Source organism: Tinamus guttatus, unplaced genomic scaffold (assembly GCF_059628265.1).
Source record: "Tinamus guttatus ecotype Peru unplaced genomic scaffold, ASM5962826v1 Tinamus_guttatus_pri_ptg000085l, whole genome shotgun sequence".
Classification (NCBI taxonomy): domain Eukaryota; kingdom Metazoa; phylum Chordata; class Aves; order Tinamiformes; family Tinamidae; genus Tinamus; species Tinamus guttatus.
In genome coordinates, this window is record NW_028288619.1 from 296718 (window position 1) to 310554 (window position 13837).

The 13837-nt window shown below is 37.8% G+C and overlaps 1 protein-coding gene across 1 annotated transcript in view; it reads left to right on the plus strand.

Annotated features, from left to right (window-relative positions):
* Positions 1-13837, plus strand: part of ME1 (malic enzyme 1) — a 166390-nt gene that overhangs the window by 33720 nt on the left and 118833 nt on the right. The window contains exons 2-3 of the mRNA XM_088520299.1: positions 5372-5505; positions 12350-12499. Coding sequence (XP_088376425.1) covers positions 5372-5505; positions 12350-12499 — 284 coding nt within the window. The remainder of the gene's footprint in view (positions 1-5371; positions 5506-12349; positions 12500-13837) is intronic.

Sequence of the window (13837 nt, forward strand, 5' to 3'; positions counted from 1 at the left end):
GAATTTTCTTTATCAAACTGGATTCTGCTGTTCAAGCTCTTCTGTTATATATATATATTTGTAACACATATTTATTTATTTATTTATTTTTCATTAAATCATTCCTAAAAATAAATACAGATCTCAATGTTAATGTCATTTAACAGTTTGTTGGAACATTTTTTTTTTCCTGAAGTTCAAAAGATGACCCTCAATAACAGAAAACTGTGAGTTTGTAGTATTAAAAAGATGACTTGCTCCTCTGTCTGCAGCAGTACTTTGCGACCAGACTGGTATAAAGTGGTGTCCAGGAAAGAGGTGTCTTGAGATATCTGCATGAGTTGCCTGTGCTTGTAATGTTTTGTAGCAATCCTGACAGGACTTAGACTTATACTTACTTACACTTACAGGACTATACATTGTGCTGCTTTTTCAGGATAAGAGGTGTTCCTTAAGATAAAATTGTTTTTTGCTTTTGACTTGGATTCCTCACTAACTGGAACAGTAATATGAGAAGCCAAAATTACTAAAGGCAAAAGGTTCAACAGCAGAAGATTTGCTTGGGAACAGCTATATATACCAAAGTTCATGTTTTCCTAACAGCTGCATCTCCCTATTAGTTTAAGACAGTTCCATTGAATTTCTTACGGAAACAATCTTGTCATAAAATGGTGTGAGGATGGTGTGGAATTGGAATCGAGAAATGATGCTATGACCTGGGAAATCTTGAGGAAAGAAAGGTGTTTTCCAACAACTGGAGAATGTTTTTGGTTTTTCAGCCAAACACATTTGCCTTGTTTTCTTTTCCATTTTTGAAAGGGTACAAAATTGCAGGATTCAGTGAGATTATTTGTTCAAAGAATCGATTCAAATCTTCCTCAGAGTGGTATTTCATGCAGCTGTGGGATTTTCTGCGCGCTTTGCCTGCCAGAGCTCTTCCCTGCCTCTTGTACAGCGCTCAGAGTTGCCAGCCCTTCCAGAAAGAGGTTTCAAGGGGTGGCCGAGCGCCAGCTCTCCTCCTTCCAGCCCCAGCAGCAGATGTTGTGAACAGCCGAGTCACTCAGAGTTGGGTGGTTCTTTCAAGATCTAGTTCACCACTTAATCTTCAGAATGAGTTACTTAGTGAGAAGCGTTTTTACTTTGATGGACTTTAAGATGGTGGTGAATCTACTTATCTGCTGTTCCCCAAATATGCCAGAACTTGTGGTTTTTCTCCAGTAGCATTTGTCTTAAATCAGCAGGAAAGGAGGAAAGCTGTAATGGTTAAGATGGACACTTTATTTTTGTTGTAGAATATATAGTATTCTAGATATAGGTCCTTGCTGCACATTTATACCTTCTGCTTCCTTTCTTTCTCCCTATCGTGCTTAGATCCATTCTGCTCAAATATATATGTTGGTACTTGACTTTGAATGCTGGTGTTACTGGTTGTCTCTGAGTCCCAGGGATGACTTGAAGTCTTGCTGGACTTAGTCCCCTCTTATCAGGGCTGACAAAAATGTCACTGAGTCTGAGAGCCTTGGAAGTGAACACGGCTCCTTATTCTAAGAGAGCATCCTGCATGCAGCATTGGGACATACCTGCTTACAGTTGGGAAGAGGATTTTTACTCCCAGATGAAGGGTGGTATCTTTGATTCATTCCTGCTTTTTACACAAGGCCTTTTTTTTTTTTTTAATGGGATCTTGGTCTGTTAGAACAAAAGAAGGTAAGATCCTTAAAGAAATGGAATGAGGATCCCTGGAATTAACCTTATTTGGAGTTGGGTCTGGTTACACTTTTGCAATGCAAAGTGTCATTAGTACATGGACAGCAGATGAACATCAGCTTTGTGCAGTTTATGTAATCTTAGCAATAAGATGAGCTTCTTCAAAATGTTCTATCTGAACAAAAAAGTTGTCAGTGCAATCTAATCTAATTTGTGTTGAGATGAGACTTGTGTGTTCAACTGTGATCTCAGACTGCGACAGCTCTTGAAACATTTGAATGCGTTTTCTATCTTTTCAAGCAATGCCTCAGAATTCATTTAGAAGCCAGTGCAAAAAAAGTCTGTCTTATACAAAATAATGTTGGTCTGCTTATTCTGCTTCATTATAATGCAGCTCAACTAGAGGGTCACTGCATGTGCAATAGCAATGAAATGACCATGTAGTGGAGGCTTTTGGGGAAAGAGGGTAGAGGCTGCACAGATAATGAATTGTAGCTGAAAGCTGAGTCGATGAACTAGTGTAAAGACAAGTATTGACAGAATACAGAAAAAATGTGTAGAGATACCCATCACTGCTATGAGTACGTAACTTCACATTGTTACAGATGGAGAGAGGAATTCCAAATTAAATATATTTGCAGTGAATTGAACTTCCTGAAAATGAAAAGGAGAAAAACAGACTTGGTGAGTTTTCTGTACAAGGCACAATAGGAGTAGGCAGTTATATTTAGGAAATAAAAAGGAAAAAACAAAATGAAACAACAACAAAAAACACTTCCACCAAAAGGTTTTGAGAAGGCAAGGGAGATGATAGGTGTTTGAGGAGTGACTTGCATTTTAACAAAAGGCTTGGAGACCTGTGAGTGCTTTTTTTGGAGACTTGCAAATCACAAATTGTCCAATGTCTACGATGTATACGTATAACTTTGAAGGAATAATCAGTGAAGAAAACATGAATTAAGCAAAGTTCAAAATAGGTAAGCAAAATAGCAAGTCTCTTAATCTTTTAAATTGTTACACTGCTATTTTTCTTGGGCACTTATTTGTGATACGGAGCGCAAAATAAAAATCTCCCTATCTTTTCTTACAGTTGAGGTCCCCTTAAGGTGGCTGCACCACCCAGGTGTGCCCAAACTCGGCCCGTGGGCCGCCCGTGGAGCCTGTAAACCAAGCTGAACCGAGAGCCCTCTCTGCTGGGCGGCGGCGAAACAGCACTTCGGATAGTGAGGAAAACAATAAATCTGAGGGAGGAAGGAGAGCATGAAAAGCTAGCGTGAGACATCTGCGACTTAAACCACAGAACTCGCCTAGGCCAGTCCTTCCTAGTAAAAGCAGATGAAACAGCCTGCGTCTATTGCATTAAAATGCATTTCTCCTTTTTATTAAATCATTGTGCAGCAGGTTTCAATGTTGGCTTTTTTTCTTATGGGCATGTGTAATACCTGAGAAAAGGAAGGAGCTAATATCCTACCTTTTCAATTAAAAAAAAAATCTATGCCAAAGAGAAGGCTATTAAGTAAAGGATTCTTAAAACTGTGTAGAGCATACCAGTTATGGAGGGCTTTTGTATTTTTGTAGTCCTGCCCGAAAGAAATTAACACTTACTGCAGGAACTGTAGCAACATGTGGAAAATATGCTACTCCAAGACAAAGCTATTTCTAAAAAAAACATTTGGCAAAATGTATTAACTTCCATGTGTCCCTTTTTTTATGCATATTTTTCCAATAAAACGGTAAATCCTGTAGTAATAATTACAGTCTGTATCTTATTCCTGAAGTGAAGGAAAACCCAGACTTCTAAAATATCCTATTTCAGAAAATTTGACTAATAGAAATGGGAGAAAAGGAGATGAAGGGAATAATTGTATTTCCGCTTTATTTCTAGCACTGATAGATCTGCTTATGTCTCCAGTTCTCCAAATTCCAGTCATTTAGAATTGGTGCTGAATTGTGTGTGTGTGTGTACACGTGTGCCCTTGAACACAACTCTTATATGTTTTGTTTTAGCCATAGAGGGTCTATTGAAGACAGAAGGATCAGCCTTGAATAAACTGCCAGGGAGCATTGACTTTTGCTTCATAGTCTTTCAAAATATAATGGGAGAAAAAGACACTCATGACATTTAGGATCACTGAAAATCCATGCAAGGTCAAGAAAAGTTTGTGTACACTTCTAAAAGGGTTTGTGTACACTTCTGAAAATGCTGCTTGTATGGAAAAGTATAGCAAAGCAAGGCCTGACCTTTATGAAACTTGATTTCACCCCATTCTTGGTATGGGAGGAGCATGTTCAATAGACTGAGAGTTGTTTGATGTTCAGTAAAGTTTATCTTGAATTTTTTCTGATCCTTCAGTCATCATTTCAGTTAAGGGTGCCAACTTTGTTAATGGTATGTTAGCACAGATAGTGTGGTGGATTGTCTTTTTATTTATTTATTTTGTCAAGGAGCAATGACGTGTGAGTATAAATAAATATTTTTTCAGACTTTACCAAGAAACTACATGTATATATACAAATACATACAAATGCTGCTTATCTTGTCATACATTAAGTTTTGAATATTTGTAAGCAAGATGATAAATGTGTTAAAAATATATTACTATTTTGGTATTTTTGTGTTAACCTCAAGATGCTTGCAGAATTCTCAATACCAATTCTGGAATGTGAACATAATAGTCTGTGGAGTCACTAGATAGTATTTTTGGTTTAAACAAAATGCATAAATTTGCATTATGCAGAAGAAACAAATGACATTCATTTCTATACCCTAAAACTACAAGATTTGATTTCATCTATCACTCCTGACTGGCTGTGGTTATTATAGGAAAGTCAAACTTCAACAGTCTGAATGCTTGATATGAGTGTAAAAAGTACTAAACACATGATAACTATTTTACTGTGTTCTATGACAGCTTGAAGAACTTCTGGAGATGCTTCACATGGACAGACCTCTTTAAAAACAAGTAGAACCTGTCCAGAGAGACTAGACAGTCTCTAGCAGTTAGCAAGTTAAAGCGACAGTGTTAAATGTTTTACAACCAGCCACAGAACATACTAAATAGTCTTAAACTTCTTTTTGGTGCTAAAAAGAAATCCAGTGAGTCTGCACAAAGATTTATCTTGGCAAAAGTAAAGGTGAATTTGCAAAACAAAGCAAGCTTGAACCCGAGTTCAAGTTCACTATGGGCAGGTTTCTGCTGATCGACTTCACTAGTGCTGGGTTAGGCCCTTTGTGTAAAGGCACCACAGCTCCATTTAAATTCACATGAGCAACTCAGATAAGCAAGATCACAAAATATTTCCAAATACTAAAAGGATATTGTTTACGATCTAATTGATGCTTCGTGTTTAGAAGACAGCCAAAGAAATGAACGTTTGAAACCTGTACAATATTCACTGTTGTTCCAGAGCCCATGGGCTGCTGCTGTCCTCTTCAATTGTATCTTCATAAACTTTGCAGGGAATCGTATTGCAGTGTTGGAAGCTCTTAACTCATTCTGTGCTGGGATGGAATTACTGCACTGTACAGGACAGTTCTTATATAGCTTGTTTAAAAACTCTTCCTCAAATCATTGCGTAATTGTTGATTTTGTTTAATACTAAATTATTTTTCATATTGGCTTTACCTGTGCCTTTTTTTTCTGCAACGTGTTCTTGAAAGTTATACCATTACTTGTTTTTGCAGGGCATGGCTTTTACCTTGGAGGAGAGGCAACAGTTGAATATCCATGGATTATTGCCACCTTGCTTTCTCACTCAAGATGTCCAGGTTTACACTATTCTTCAGAATTTTGAAAGGCTGACATCTGACTTAGACAGGTAAAGTACTGTTATGAAAATGTATTTTACTTATCGAATAATGAGTCACTTTTCCCCCACCATGGTGATAGTTCAAATGAAATTTTCATTTTTTATTAAGCTGTGGTAGTTAAAGATTGGGAAATGTTAAGGTGAGTATATAATCTACATTTCAGTTCTTGTTTTTATAGAATGTTTTCTTCCAAAATGCAACACTTATATTGTAATATTGCAGTGCTGGTCACGTGAATGGTTTTTTCAATAGCTAAATGATAGAAAGCCCAATGGAAGCAGACTAACAAATGTGAAACTAACAGGTCAATATGCTTTATATGTAGATATATATAGATTATAAAAGTACATAAAATAATAAAATATTATAAACATGACAGATTTTTTTAAAGAAAAAATGTTTAAGAGAGTGTTTATTTTTTAAAGATGTCCATATGTATTTGAATATACTGTGGCATTTTTCTATTTCTAAGTGTTAGATAAGGTACAGAATGAAAGCATGTTCCTTTAAGGTTTGTTCCTGCTGCCTTGTTTTTCTTCCCTGTGTGCTGTCTTGTTACCTGTATTATCCTGTATTGCAAATAACTTTTAGATAGCTACGTGATGGTGCTTCTGTAGTATTTATTTTTGGAGGCAGAACACCGTGAGGATAGCCTTCAGTGGAAGCAGGAGCCCATTTATTGTAGCATCTTTTCTACACGAGCAGCTTTTAAGACTAGAATATTTTAGTCTGACTTCCTGCATGTAGCAAGGCAAACCTTCAGCAAGACACCAGTTTTGACAGCTGCTTTATCTTAATAGAAAACTTTATCCTTTTTTCCCATCCCCTCCTTAACTGCGTCCTGAAGTAGTCCACTCATGATGACAGATTTTGGCTTCACAGGACAATGTGTTTAAGACTTTAAGACTGTTTAAATTGTTTGTTTCTACCTGAATTGCTGTATTTTCTATTCTACTCACCTGTAAGCTCAAGGCAAAAAGAAGAAAAAAAAAAAAAAAGGCCTTTTGTACTGTTGTCCTATTTCTTTCTTTCATTTGCATCTTAACTAGGAAAGAACTGTTGCACCCAGGTCAGGTCACAAGAGCAAAGCATTTGTGATTCCCAAAACAAGATATTGAAAATTACAGATTTAAGTATGTGGAATTTAATAGGAAAGTAACAGTATTCCAAAATCTTACTTCTTTGCTTTTCTGCCAAAAATTTTGGATATTTAAATTACTATTTGCCAAAATGGAAAATTTCTGCAGGATGGGAAAAAAAAAATCCTATCACTTTTGAATGACAGAGTAATAAAAGTTTTAATATTAGGCTATTTAAACTATACGAAAATGAGCTATACTGAATTTTTGACTGAACTGTGAGTCATTAATTAAAATAACTCACTCTCAGTATTGGCTAAATACTTTGCAGAAAACTTGCTTTATTATGTTAATAGATAGTAAAGAAAGATCTATCTTGGAGGTTGGAGAGGGAAGAAACACTTTTTAAATAGTACACTTAATCCACATACAATATATGTAAAAAATACACAAATACAAATAAATACAGATATATTTTAAAAATTTTTTTTCAGAAGCCATTTGTCTCAGAAAAGTATGTTTTCTGTATCTGTCTCCTACTCTGTTAAGTTTTATCATTTCCCTCATATGAGTCTTGCTTTACAACTTCTATTTTCCAAAGAATTAATTTGGCAAGAAAATTGTTTTTTCCTTCTCCAGTCATGAGCCATTCTTAAAATACAGACTACATCTCACATGAATGGAGGAATGGTTGTAGCTTCAAAATAAGCTGTTTTTGCTATAAAGGTTATATTACACTGTATAGGTTTGAGTTTTACAAATTTAATTTTGTAAATTTATTGTTTTTCATAGGGTTTTAATAGAATGCTTCAGCTGAGAAAAATAGTCAATCTTTAGTTCACGGAAAATTACAACCTTTTTGTTTTCTCACCAATCTGATCATTGGTCAAAATATCATAAAATTAATTTTCTAATTAATATCTCTCCTTCCCCAAATTGAAAAGCTCTGTTTATTATCTAGGTTTACTCTGTGGCATGTGGCAGTGTTTTCTCGATTGGTCCAGGCATTTTTATCTATTTTTATCTGTGTTTAAACTATAGTTTAGTTTAAGTTTTCACTGCTTGCACTGATAACACACAGTGGTCTTCAAGAGCTAGGGTAGCGGAGTGCCAGTTGTGAGTTCGGTTTAGGAGCAGAGGTATCTTGCTGCTGGAATGAAACATGGGTTACAGAGCAGCTGGTGTAACTGTGATGAGGAGTAGGATGAGAAAGGAGGAAAAACAATTATAGACAGTGTAACTCCATGGGATGGGAGATGTTGGAAGCAGGCCATGACGTTAGGAGCAGGGAGGAGGTTGATCCATCCTTTCCTTGGGTAGTAGAGGTGCTAAATGCTTTTGAGTTAAGGAGGCTGTGATGCAAAGATGTAAGGAATAAATTGGAACTCAGCTGTTGTTGAGATTAAGGCAGCAGATTGGGTGAAAAGTTAAGGAATGGGACTGGAAGTATGTGCTTTGGAACACTATGAAAGCAGGAATTTGTATCACTGGGAGGGCTCTGACTTCTATAGATCAAAACTTTTACAATAAATTTTCACAAGTGGGCAGTTCTGAAATAACAATAAACTTAACATTTGGATGTTATCTCAGCACTGAAAGATGGCCCTAAAATAAATACTTATATTAAACATTTTTGTATATAAACAGTGACAGTGAGGGAGATTGAGTAGGGGCAGAACTGCTGTGCTCAAAGGGTTGGTGATCAGCAACATGCTGAACCTCCAGCTGGAGGCCAGTAACTAGTTGTGTGCCAAAGGATCAATACTGTGGCCAATACTACGTAGGATCTTTGGGTGCACCAGAGAGCAGTGTGGCTGATCAGAGGGACGCTGACAGGCCTTGAAAATTTTGTCAGAGTATATGTCAATAGAGATGTTGCTCTACGAATATGTGCATTACATGTGTGTGAGCTCAGAATAATTTTCTAAATTAAAAAAGAAATGTCCTTCAAGCCACTAGGTGAACCCCGACCTTCCATAGCCTTATCAAAACATTTTAAGGGGAATAGGGACGCTGGTCCTGCCTCAGTTTCTCCTTTAGTCTCTCGCTGATGCGGAAGGTCAGAAGACATTCTCTATTTTAACTAGAACTTGAGAGAAAACCTCGTTGTGCACTGCACAGGAATGTGCCCAAGCACAATCTTATGTAAATGCATGCTGTTATTGCTTTCTGCTGTATGTAAATACACTAATTCTAGAAATAAACCGTTTCTTCCAGTTATGCCTCTGGCATAGCTCTCTCTCCCATAGGAGCAGTGATTGGAAAGAAATAAAGGAAAGCTGTTCTTTTCTTCATGGTGCTATGATTTGATAGTGGGTGTGAGTCTCAGTGTTTGGCAGGTGTGGATGGAAGAGGACAAAACCAAATGGAAACCTGAGTCTGGTGCCATTTCCATGAGTTGTTTTCCTCCATAATTTTATGTCCAAGTACTTTGTAAAAGATTAAGCACAGGCATTTGGATATTGCAGAAGTGCCTTAGATAGGAGAGTTGTTTCTTACACAGTGCTGTGTAAGACAGCTGTGTAAGACAGCAGCTGACAGGATTGTTGCCCTGGTTTTGACTGGAAAGAGAGTGTGTGCAAATTCATGAAGCAAAGCTGATAGTACCATGGCAGTATGTGTTTTGGCATGGCTGAAACTCCCTTCCTAACTTGCAGCACGGAATTGCTGTGCTCTAAAATGCCAAGAGTTCATATACAAACCAAATGTGATACATTAACAAATATACTGCCTGATAGCTTGGCAAAATGAAGGCAGCCAATAACAGAAAATAATTCTACTCTTCTAACTTAATTTGGAAAGTCTGCAGTGAATTCTGCAAGTAATTTGATCTTTTTTCCCCCCTTATGTTCCTAATTGGTTTTTTTTCCCTCTTATTAACTCTGAAATATTTGTGTTTGACACAGACACACCTCTTATTTGGGGCTTTCTTCCTCCAAAGAGTCATGTTGGTAGCAATGTCTTACTGCCGATGTGAACCTTCAGAGAGGTGCCATCAAATCACTTGTGCTGAGAATCTTGTATTGTTCTTTTTTTAAGTTCTCCGTGTGAGGTGGCATGTTGCTGATCCAAACTAATGGAGGTAAATGTCTTATACAGGTCTGAAATAATAGTGTGCACTTCTCCGTTTCCTTTATTTGCTCTTGAGACAGCTTTGTTTCTGGATTTGTTTTAATCTTTCTGTTTTGCCTTGTAAAGTGCATGTCAGTGGTTGTGAGGACCAGTCACCCCCAAGGAATTAGCAATACATTTCTGGTAGCCATGTCAGCCTTTGGGGTTTTAGATGATCTTTAGTTTATGTGCTTTTGTTGCTACTGTAATCTGTTCCCTTTATAAAAGCAGACTAGGGTGAAACATTCTTGGGTAAACTAAGCACAAGGCAGAAAAATGACATACTGAAATGTGAATGCTTGGCAGTCCCTGCTGGCTCACGTGCCAGTGCTTGGTTTTCCTCTCCTGAAGCTTTTCTCTGAAACCCTCATCCAAGACTCCTTGTCCAAGGACAGAGAATAATTTTCTCCCTTTTTATAGCTCAAGTGATTGTTCTCAGTGTTTTATTGCTTGTTTTCACTGTGTTTTGAATTAAACAAGAGCTTTAGTAAAAGATTCCATGAACTACTACATTTGAAATATGTCTTTTTAAAAACATAATGCTGTAGATTGCTTGGGTGTTGCAAAAGGATGCTTAGTTGTTGCCTAGTGCGTTATAACCCACTGCATGTTGAGGGAGAAGCATTTTTGGTTTTCCTCTTCAGAAGATGTTTGAGAAAGCTGATTCTCCTAGTCAAGTGTTAAATGAGATATTATACACCGCCCCCCAAGAGGAAAAAAAAAAAAAAGGAAAGGAAAGATATTTTATGACCCTTCTGACCCTTCTGGTCAAAGTTTGGTTTCTCATGAAATTGTTTTTCATCTTGTAATAATGCTGATTTGAATATGTTTAAGTGCCTGGATATGACTTATGGATATGTTTTAAGTTTCCGGGTTGACAACAGGTTAATCATGAGTCAGCAATGTGCCCTTGTGGCAAAGAAGGCCAATGGGATCCTGGCCCACATCAGGAGGAGCGTTGCCAGCAGGTTGAGGGAGGTGATCCTGCCTCTCTACTCATCTCTGGTGAGGCCGCACCTGGAGTATTGGGTGCAGTTCTGGGCTCCCCAGTACAAGAGGGACATGAAACTTCTAGAGAGGGACCAGCAGAAAGCAGCAAATATGATTAAGGGACAGAAGCATCAGTCTAAAGAGGAAAGACTAAGTGAGCTGGGCCTGTTTAGTCTGGAGAAGAGAAGATTGAGAGGAGATCTGATCAACATGTACAAATACATGAGGGGAGGATGTAGGGAGGATGAGGCCAAACTCTTCTCCGTGGTGGCAGGACAAGGGGTAATGGGTAGAAGTTGAAACACAGGGAAGTTCCACCTCCATATGAGGAAGAACTTCTTTTCCTGTGAGGGTGACAGAGCCCTGGAACAGGCTGCCCAGAGAGGTTGTGGAGTCTCCTTCTCTGGAGATCTTCCAAACCCGCCTGGATGCCACCCTGTGCCACGTGCTCTGGGTGTCCCTGCTGGAGCAGGGCTGAAGTAAAGTCTTATTTAAACACACAAACCCCCTGGTTTAGGAGATGAATGTGTCCTGCAAATTTCCTGAATGCTTGTATAGTAAAATGGTGACTGCTGAAAACTTTTGAATGTATGCATGTATGTATGTACATGCATATATATACATACATGTATATATATTTCTTCTCTGGAGATCCTCAAAACCTGCTTGGATGCAGTCCTGTGCCATGTGCTCTAGGTGACTCTGCGTGTGCAGGGGGGTTGGATTAGATGGACCTCAACCATTCTGTGATTCTATGATTCTATGTAAGTATGTAACAGGCAATCCAATGAAGATTGCAATACTGACCTTATTAAGCTCAGTGAAGAAAGAAATGATGTTTTAGTTTACCAAAATCCAAAATATTAAGTGATCAAGAGAAGACAGTGAGCAGATTTCTAGCTCAAATTTGTGGACTTGTGTTATTTGAGGATGTTATCCTCAGCATTGAAATTACTCTTTGGCATCCTGGTTGGGATTTTGGAACAGTAGAGTATTTATTCAGCATTAGAGTGATATGTAAAAGTAGATCAAACTAAGCAAGAACTTTCTCTGCTTTCATTTTTTCTCATTTTTAAATAAACATAAAATTTCCTCAAATGCTGTCCAGTAGTATTTTCTGTTAAGAGAGAAAATAGTGCAGATTCCATTAAAAGCACAGACTCCAGAGATAAAAGGCATACGTGTGCACCTTGTATTTGAAATCTTAGTCCTAAAGTAGAGTTTGTCACGGGTCCTGGGAGAAACTTCTGTTGAGACAAGAGTAGAAAAAGCAAACATTTCTAGTTTGGGTTTTTTGGGCAAGAGAGCCCATTAGTTTAACTTAATAACTATACCGTTTCAAGCAGAACAGCTGGTACGTATGGCTTCGGTTCAGGCAGACCAAATAGCATTCCACTGCAGTGTAGCATTTTATACCTGAGAGAGATCAGCTTCCTGAGCGTGTGCCGGGTGTCAGCTTAGTGAGGGTTCTGTCTGCCTCGGCCAGTTTGTTATCCTTCATGTCTGAAACGTTCGTGCTGCTAAGACGTGGAGGCATTTAAATACTCTAGACAAGAAAGAGGCTATTCTTGAGCAAACGTAGCTTTGATTAATTATCTAAACATGTCTGTATTTCCAAATTGACTTTTTATGCTCACTTGATGCCTGTCTAATTATGTTTAATTCTTTACAGATATATTCTGCTAATGAGTCTTCAGGATCGAAATGAAAAGCTTTTCTATAAAGTGCTGACTTCTGACATTGAAAGGTTCATGCCTATTGTATATACTCCCACTGTGGGATTGGCTTGCCAACATTATGGTTTAGCATTTCGGAGGCCAAGGTATGTAAGTAAAAGTAATTGTATCTTTTTTCCTCTTGGCAGATTTCTGCAGGGGGTTTTCTAACATAGCTGAATGTAAGCCAAAACTGGAATAATTGAGATAATTGAAACTACACTTTCGGTCTACTTTAAATAGTAATTTGTTTTGCACTAAGAAAGTAAATTGTTGTTTTAGTTATATTAAGACATGGATAAATGGATAATCTCATTATCTGAATTTGAGTTTCTTGGTATACTAGCTGCATGTTGCAGGACCACAGAAGGATGTATCCTTATTGCAAATTTCCTTTAGCGAAGTAAAGAGTATTGGCTTTTACCTGTGTATATTTTTATTTTAGAGGTGCTTTATATATATGTGTGTATACATATACACACACACACACATATATAGTACATACAGAAACATAACATTATGACTATTGTATAGCAAAATCATATAGCAACTGCAACGTTAAGCTAAGGATGCTACCTATATGTCATACAGGTGTGTACAGACATCTTAAAAATAAGCAAACCTACAAGTAGCTACCTCACTGCTTAGTAATCTGTTGTTTCATAGGTTACTGGAATGCTTTTATTGTACAGAATCTGTATTTATAGGGTGTTGAGGAAGTGGTATAAAGGAGGGATACATGTAACCTCTGTCTGCTGCTGCTTCAACATCCACCCACAGAGTTTGAGATTTATAGCCGTTACTATTTGAGAATCTTGTGTATAGCACTCAGACTCTGGGGAGGGAATTGGCACTCTGTATAGCGAGGGGAATATTTTTGCTTCAGTCAGAAACAGTTTTTGAGGTTTGGAGATGGCGTGGGATGCTGTGTTTTCACTCCGAAAACAAAAAGAACAATAGTTGGGAGCATTCAGTACCGTTTTTTGGCAAAACAAGAGATAAATGAGATGGATGCGCTTTGCTCTGGTAGCAGTAATAGGTTTTTTACATCTGAGGCTTTGATCGAGAAAGAAACTTGCAAAGCTGATAGGAACAAATGACTGCTCACAATTCCTTAGCAGGAGCCATCTGAGAAGAAAGACTTATGGCTTCAAGGCTTTGTTGTTAATGTAAAAATTGTTTTGGCCTTGTGACCAGGATGAGTCAGGACCTTCTGGCCTCATGCAGAAAACAAGAATTCCCATTCCTATATGCATAAAAAAGTTCAAAAAGACCTCAAGAATGCAGACTTAAACCTGTTTAACAATCTGTGGCTTTTAGATGCCTCCCCTAGCAAGAGAAGAGATTTCCTGATTTCCTGTCAGTATTATCACATGTGATTTTATGGGCCTCCAAGGAAGTGTGAGATGTGCCTGTAAATTAAGTTTTTGATTCCTTTCTGCAAC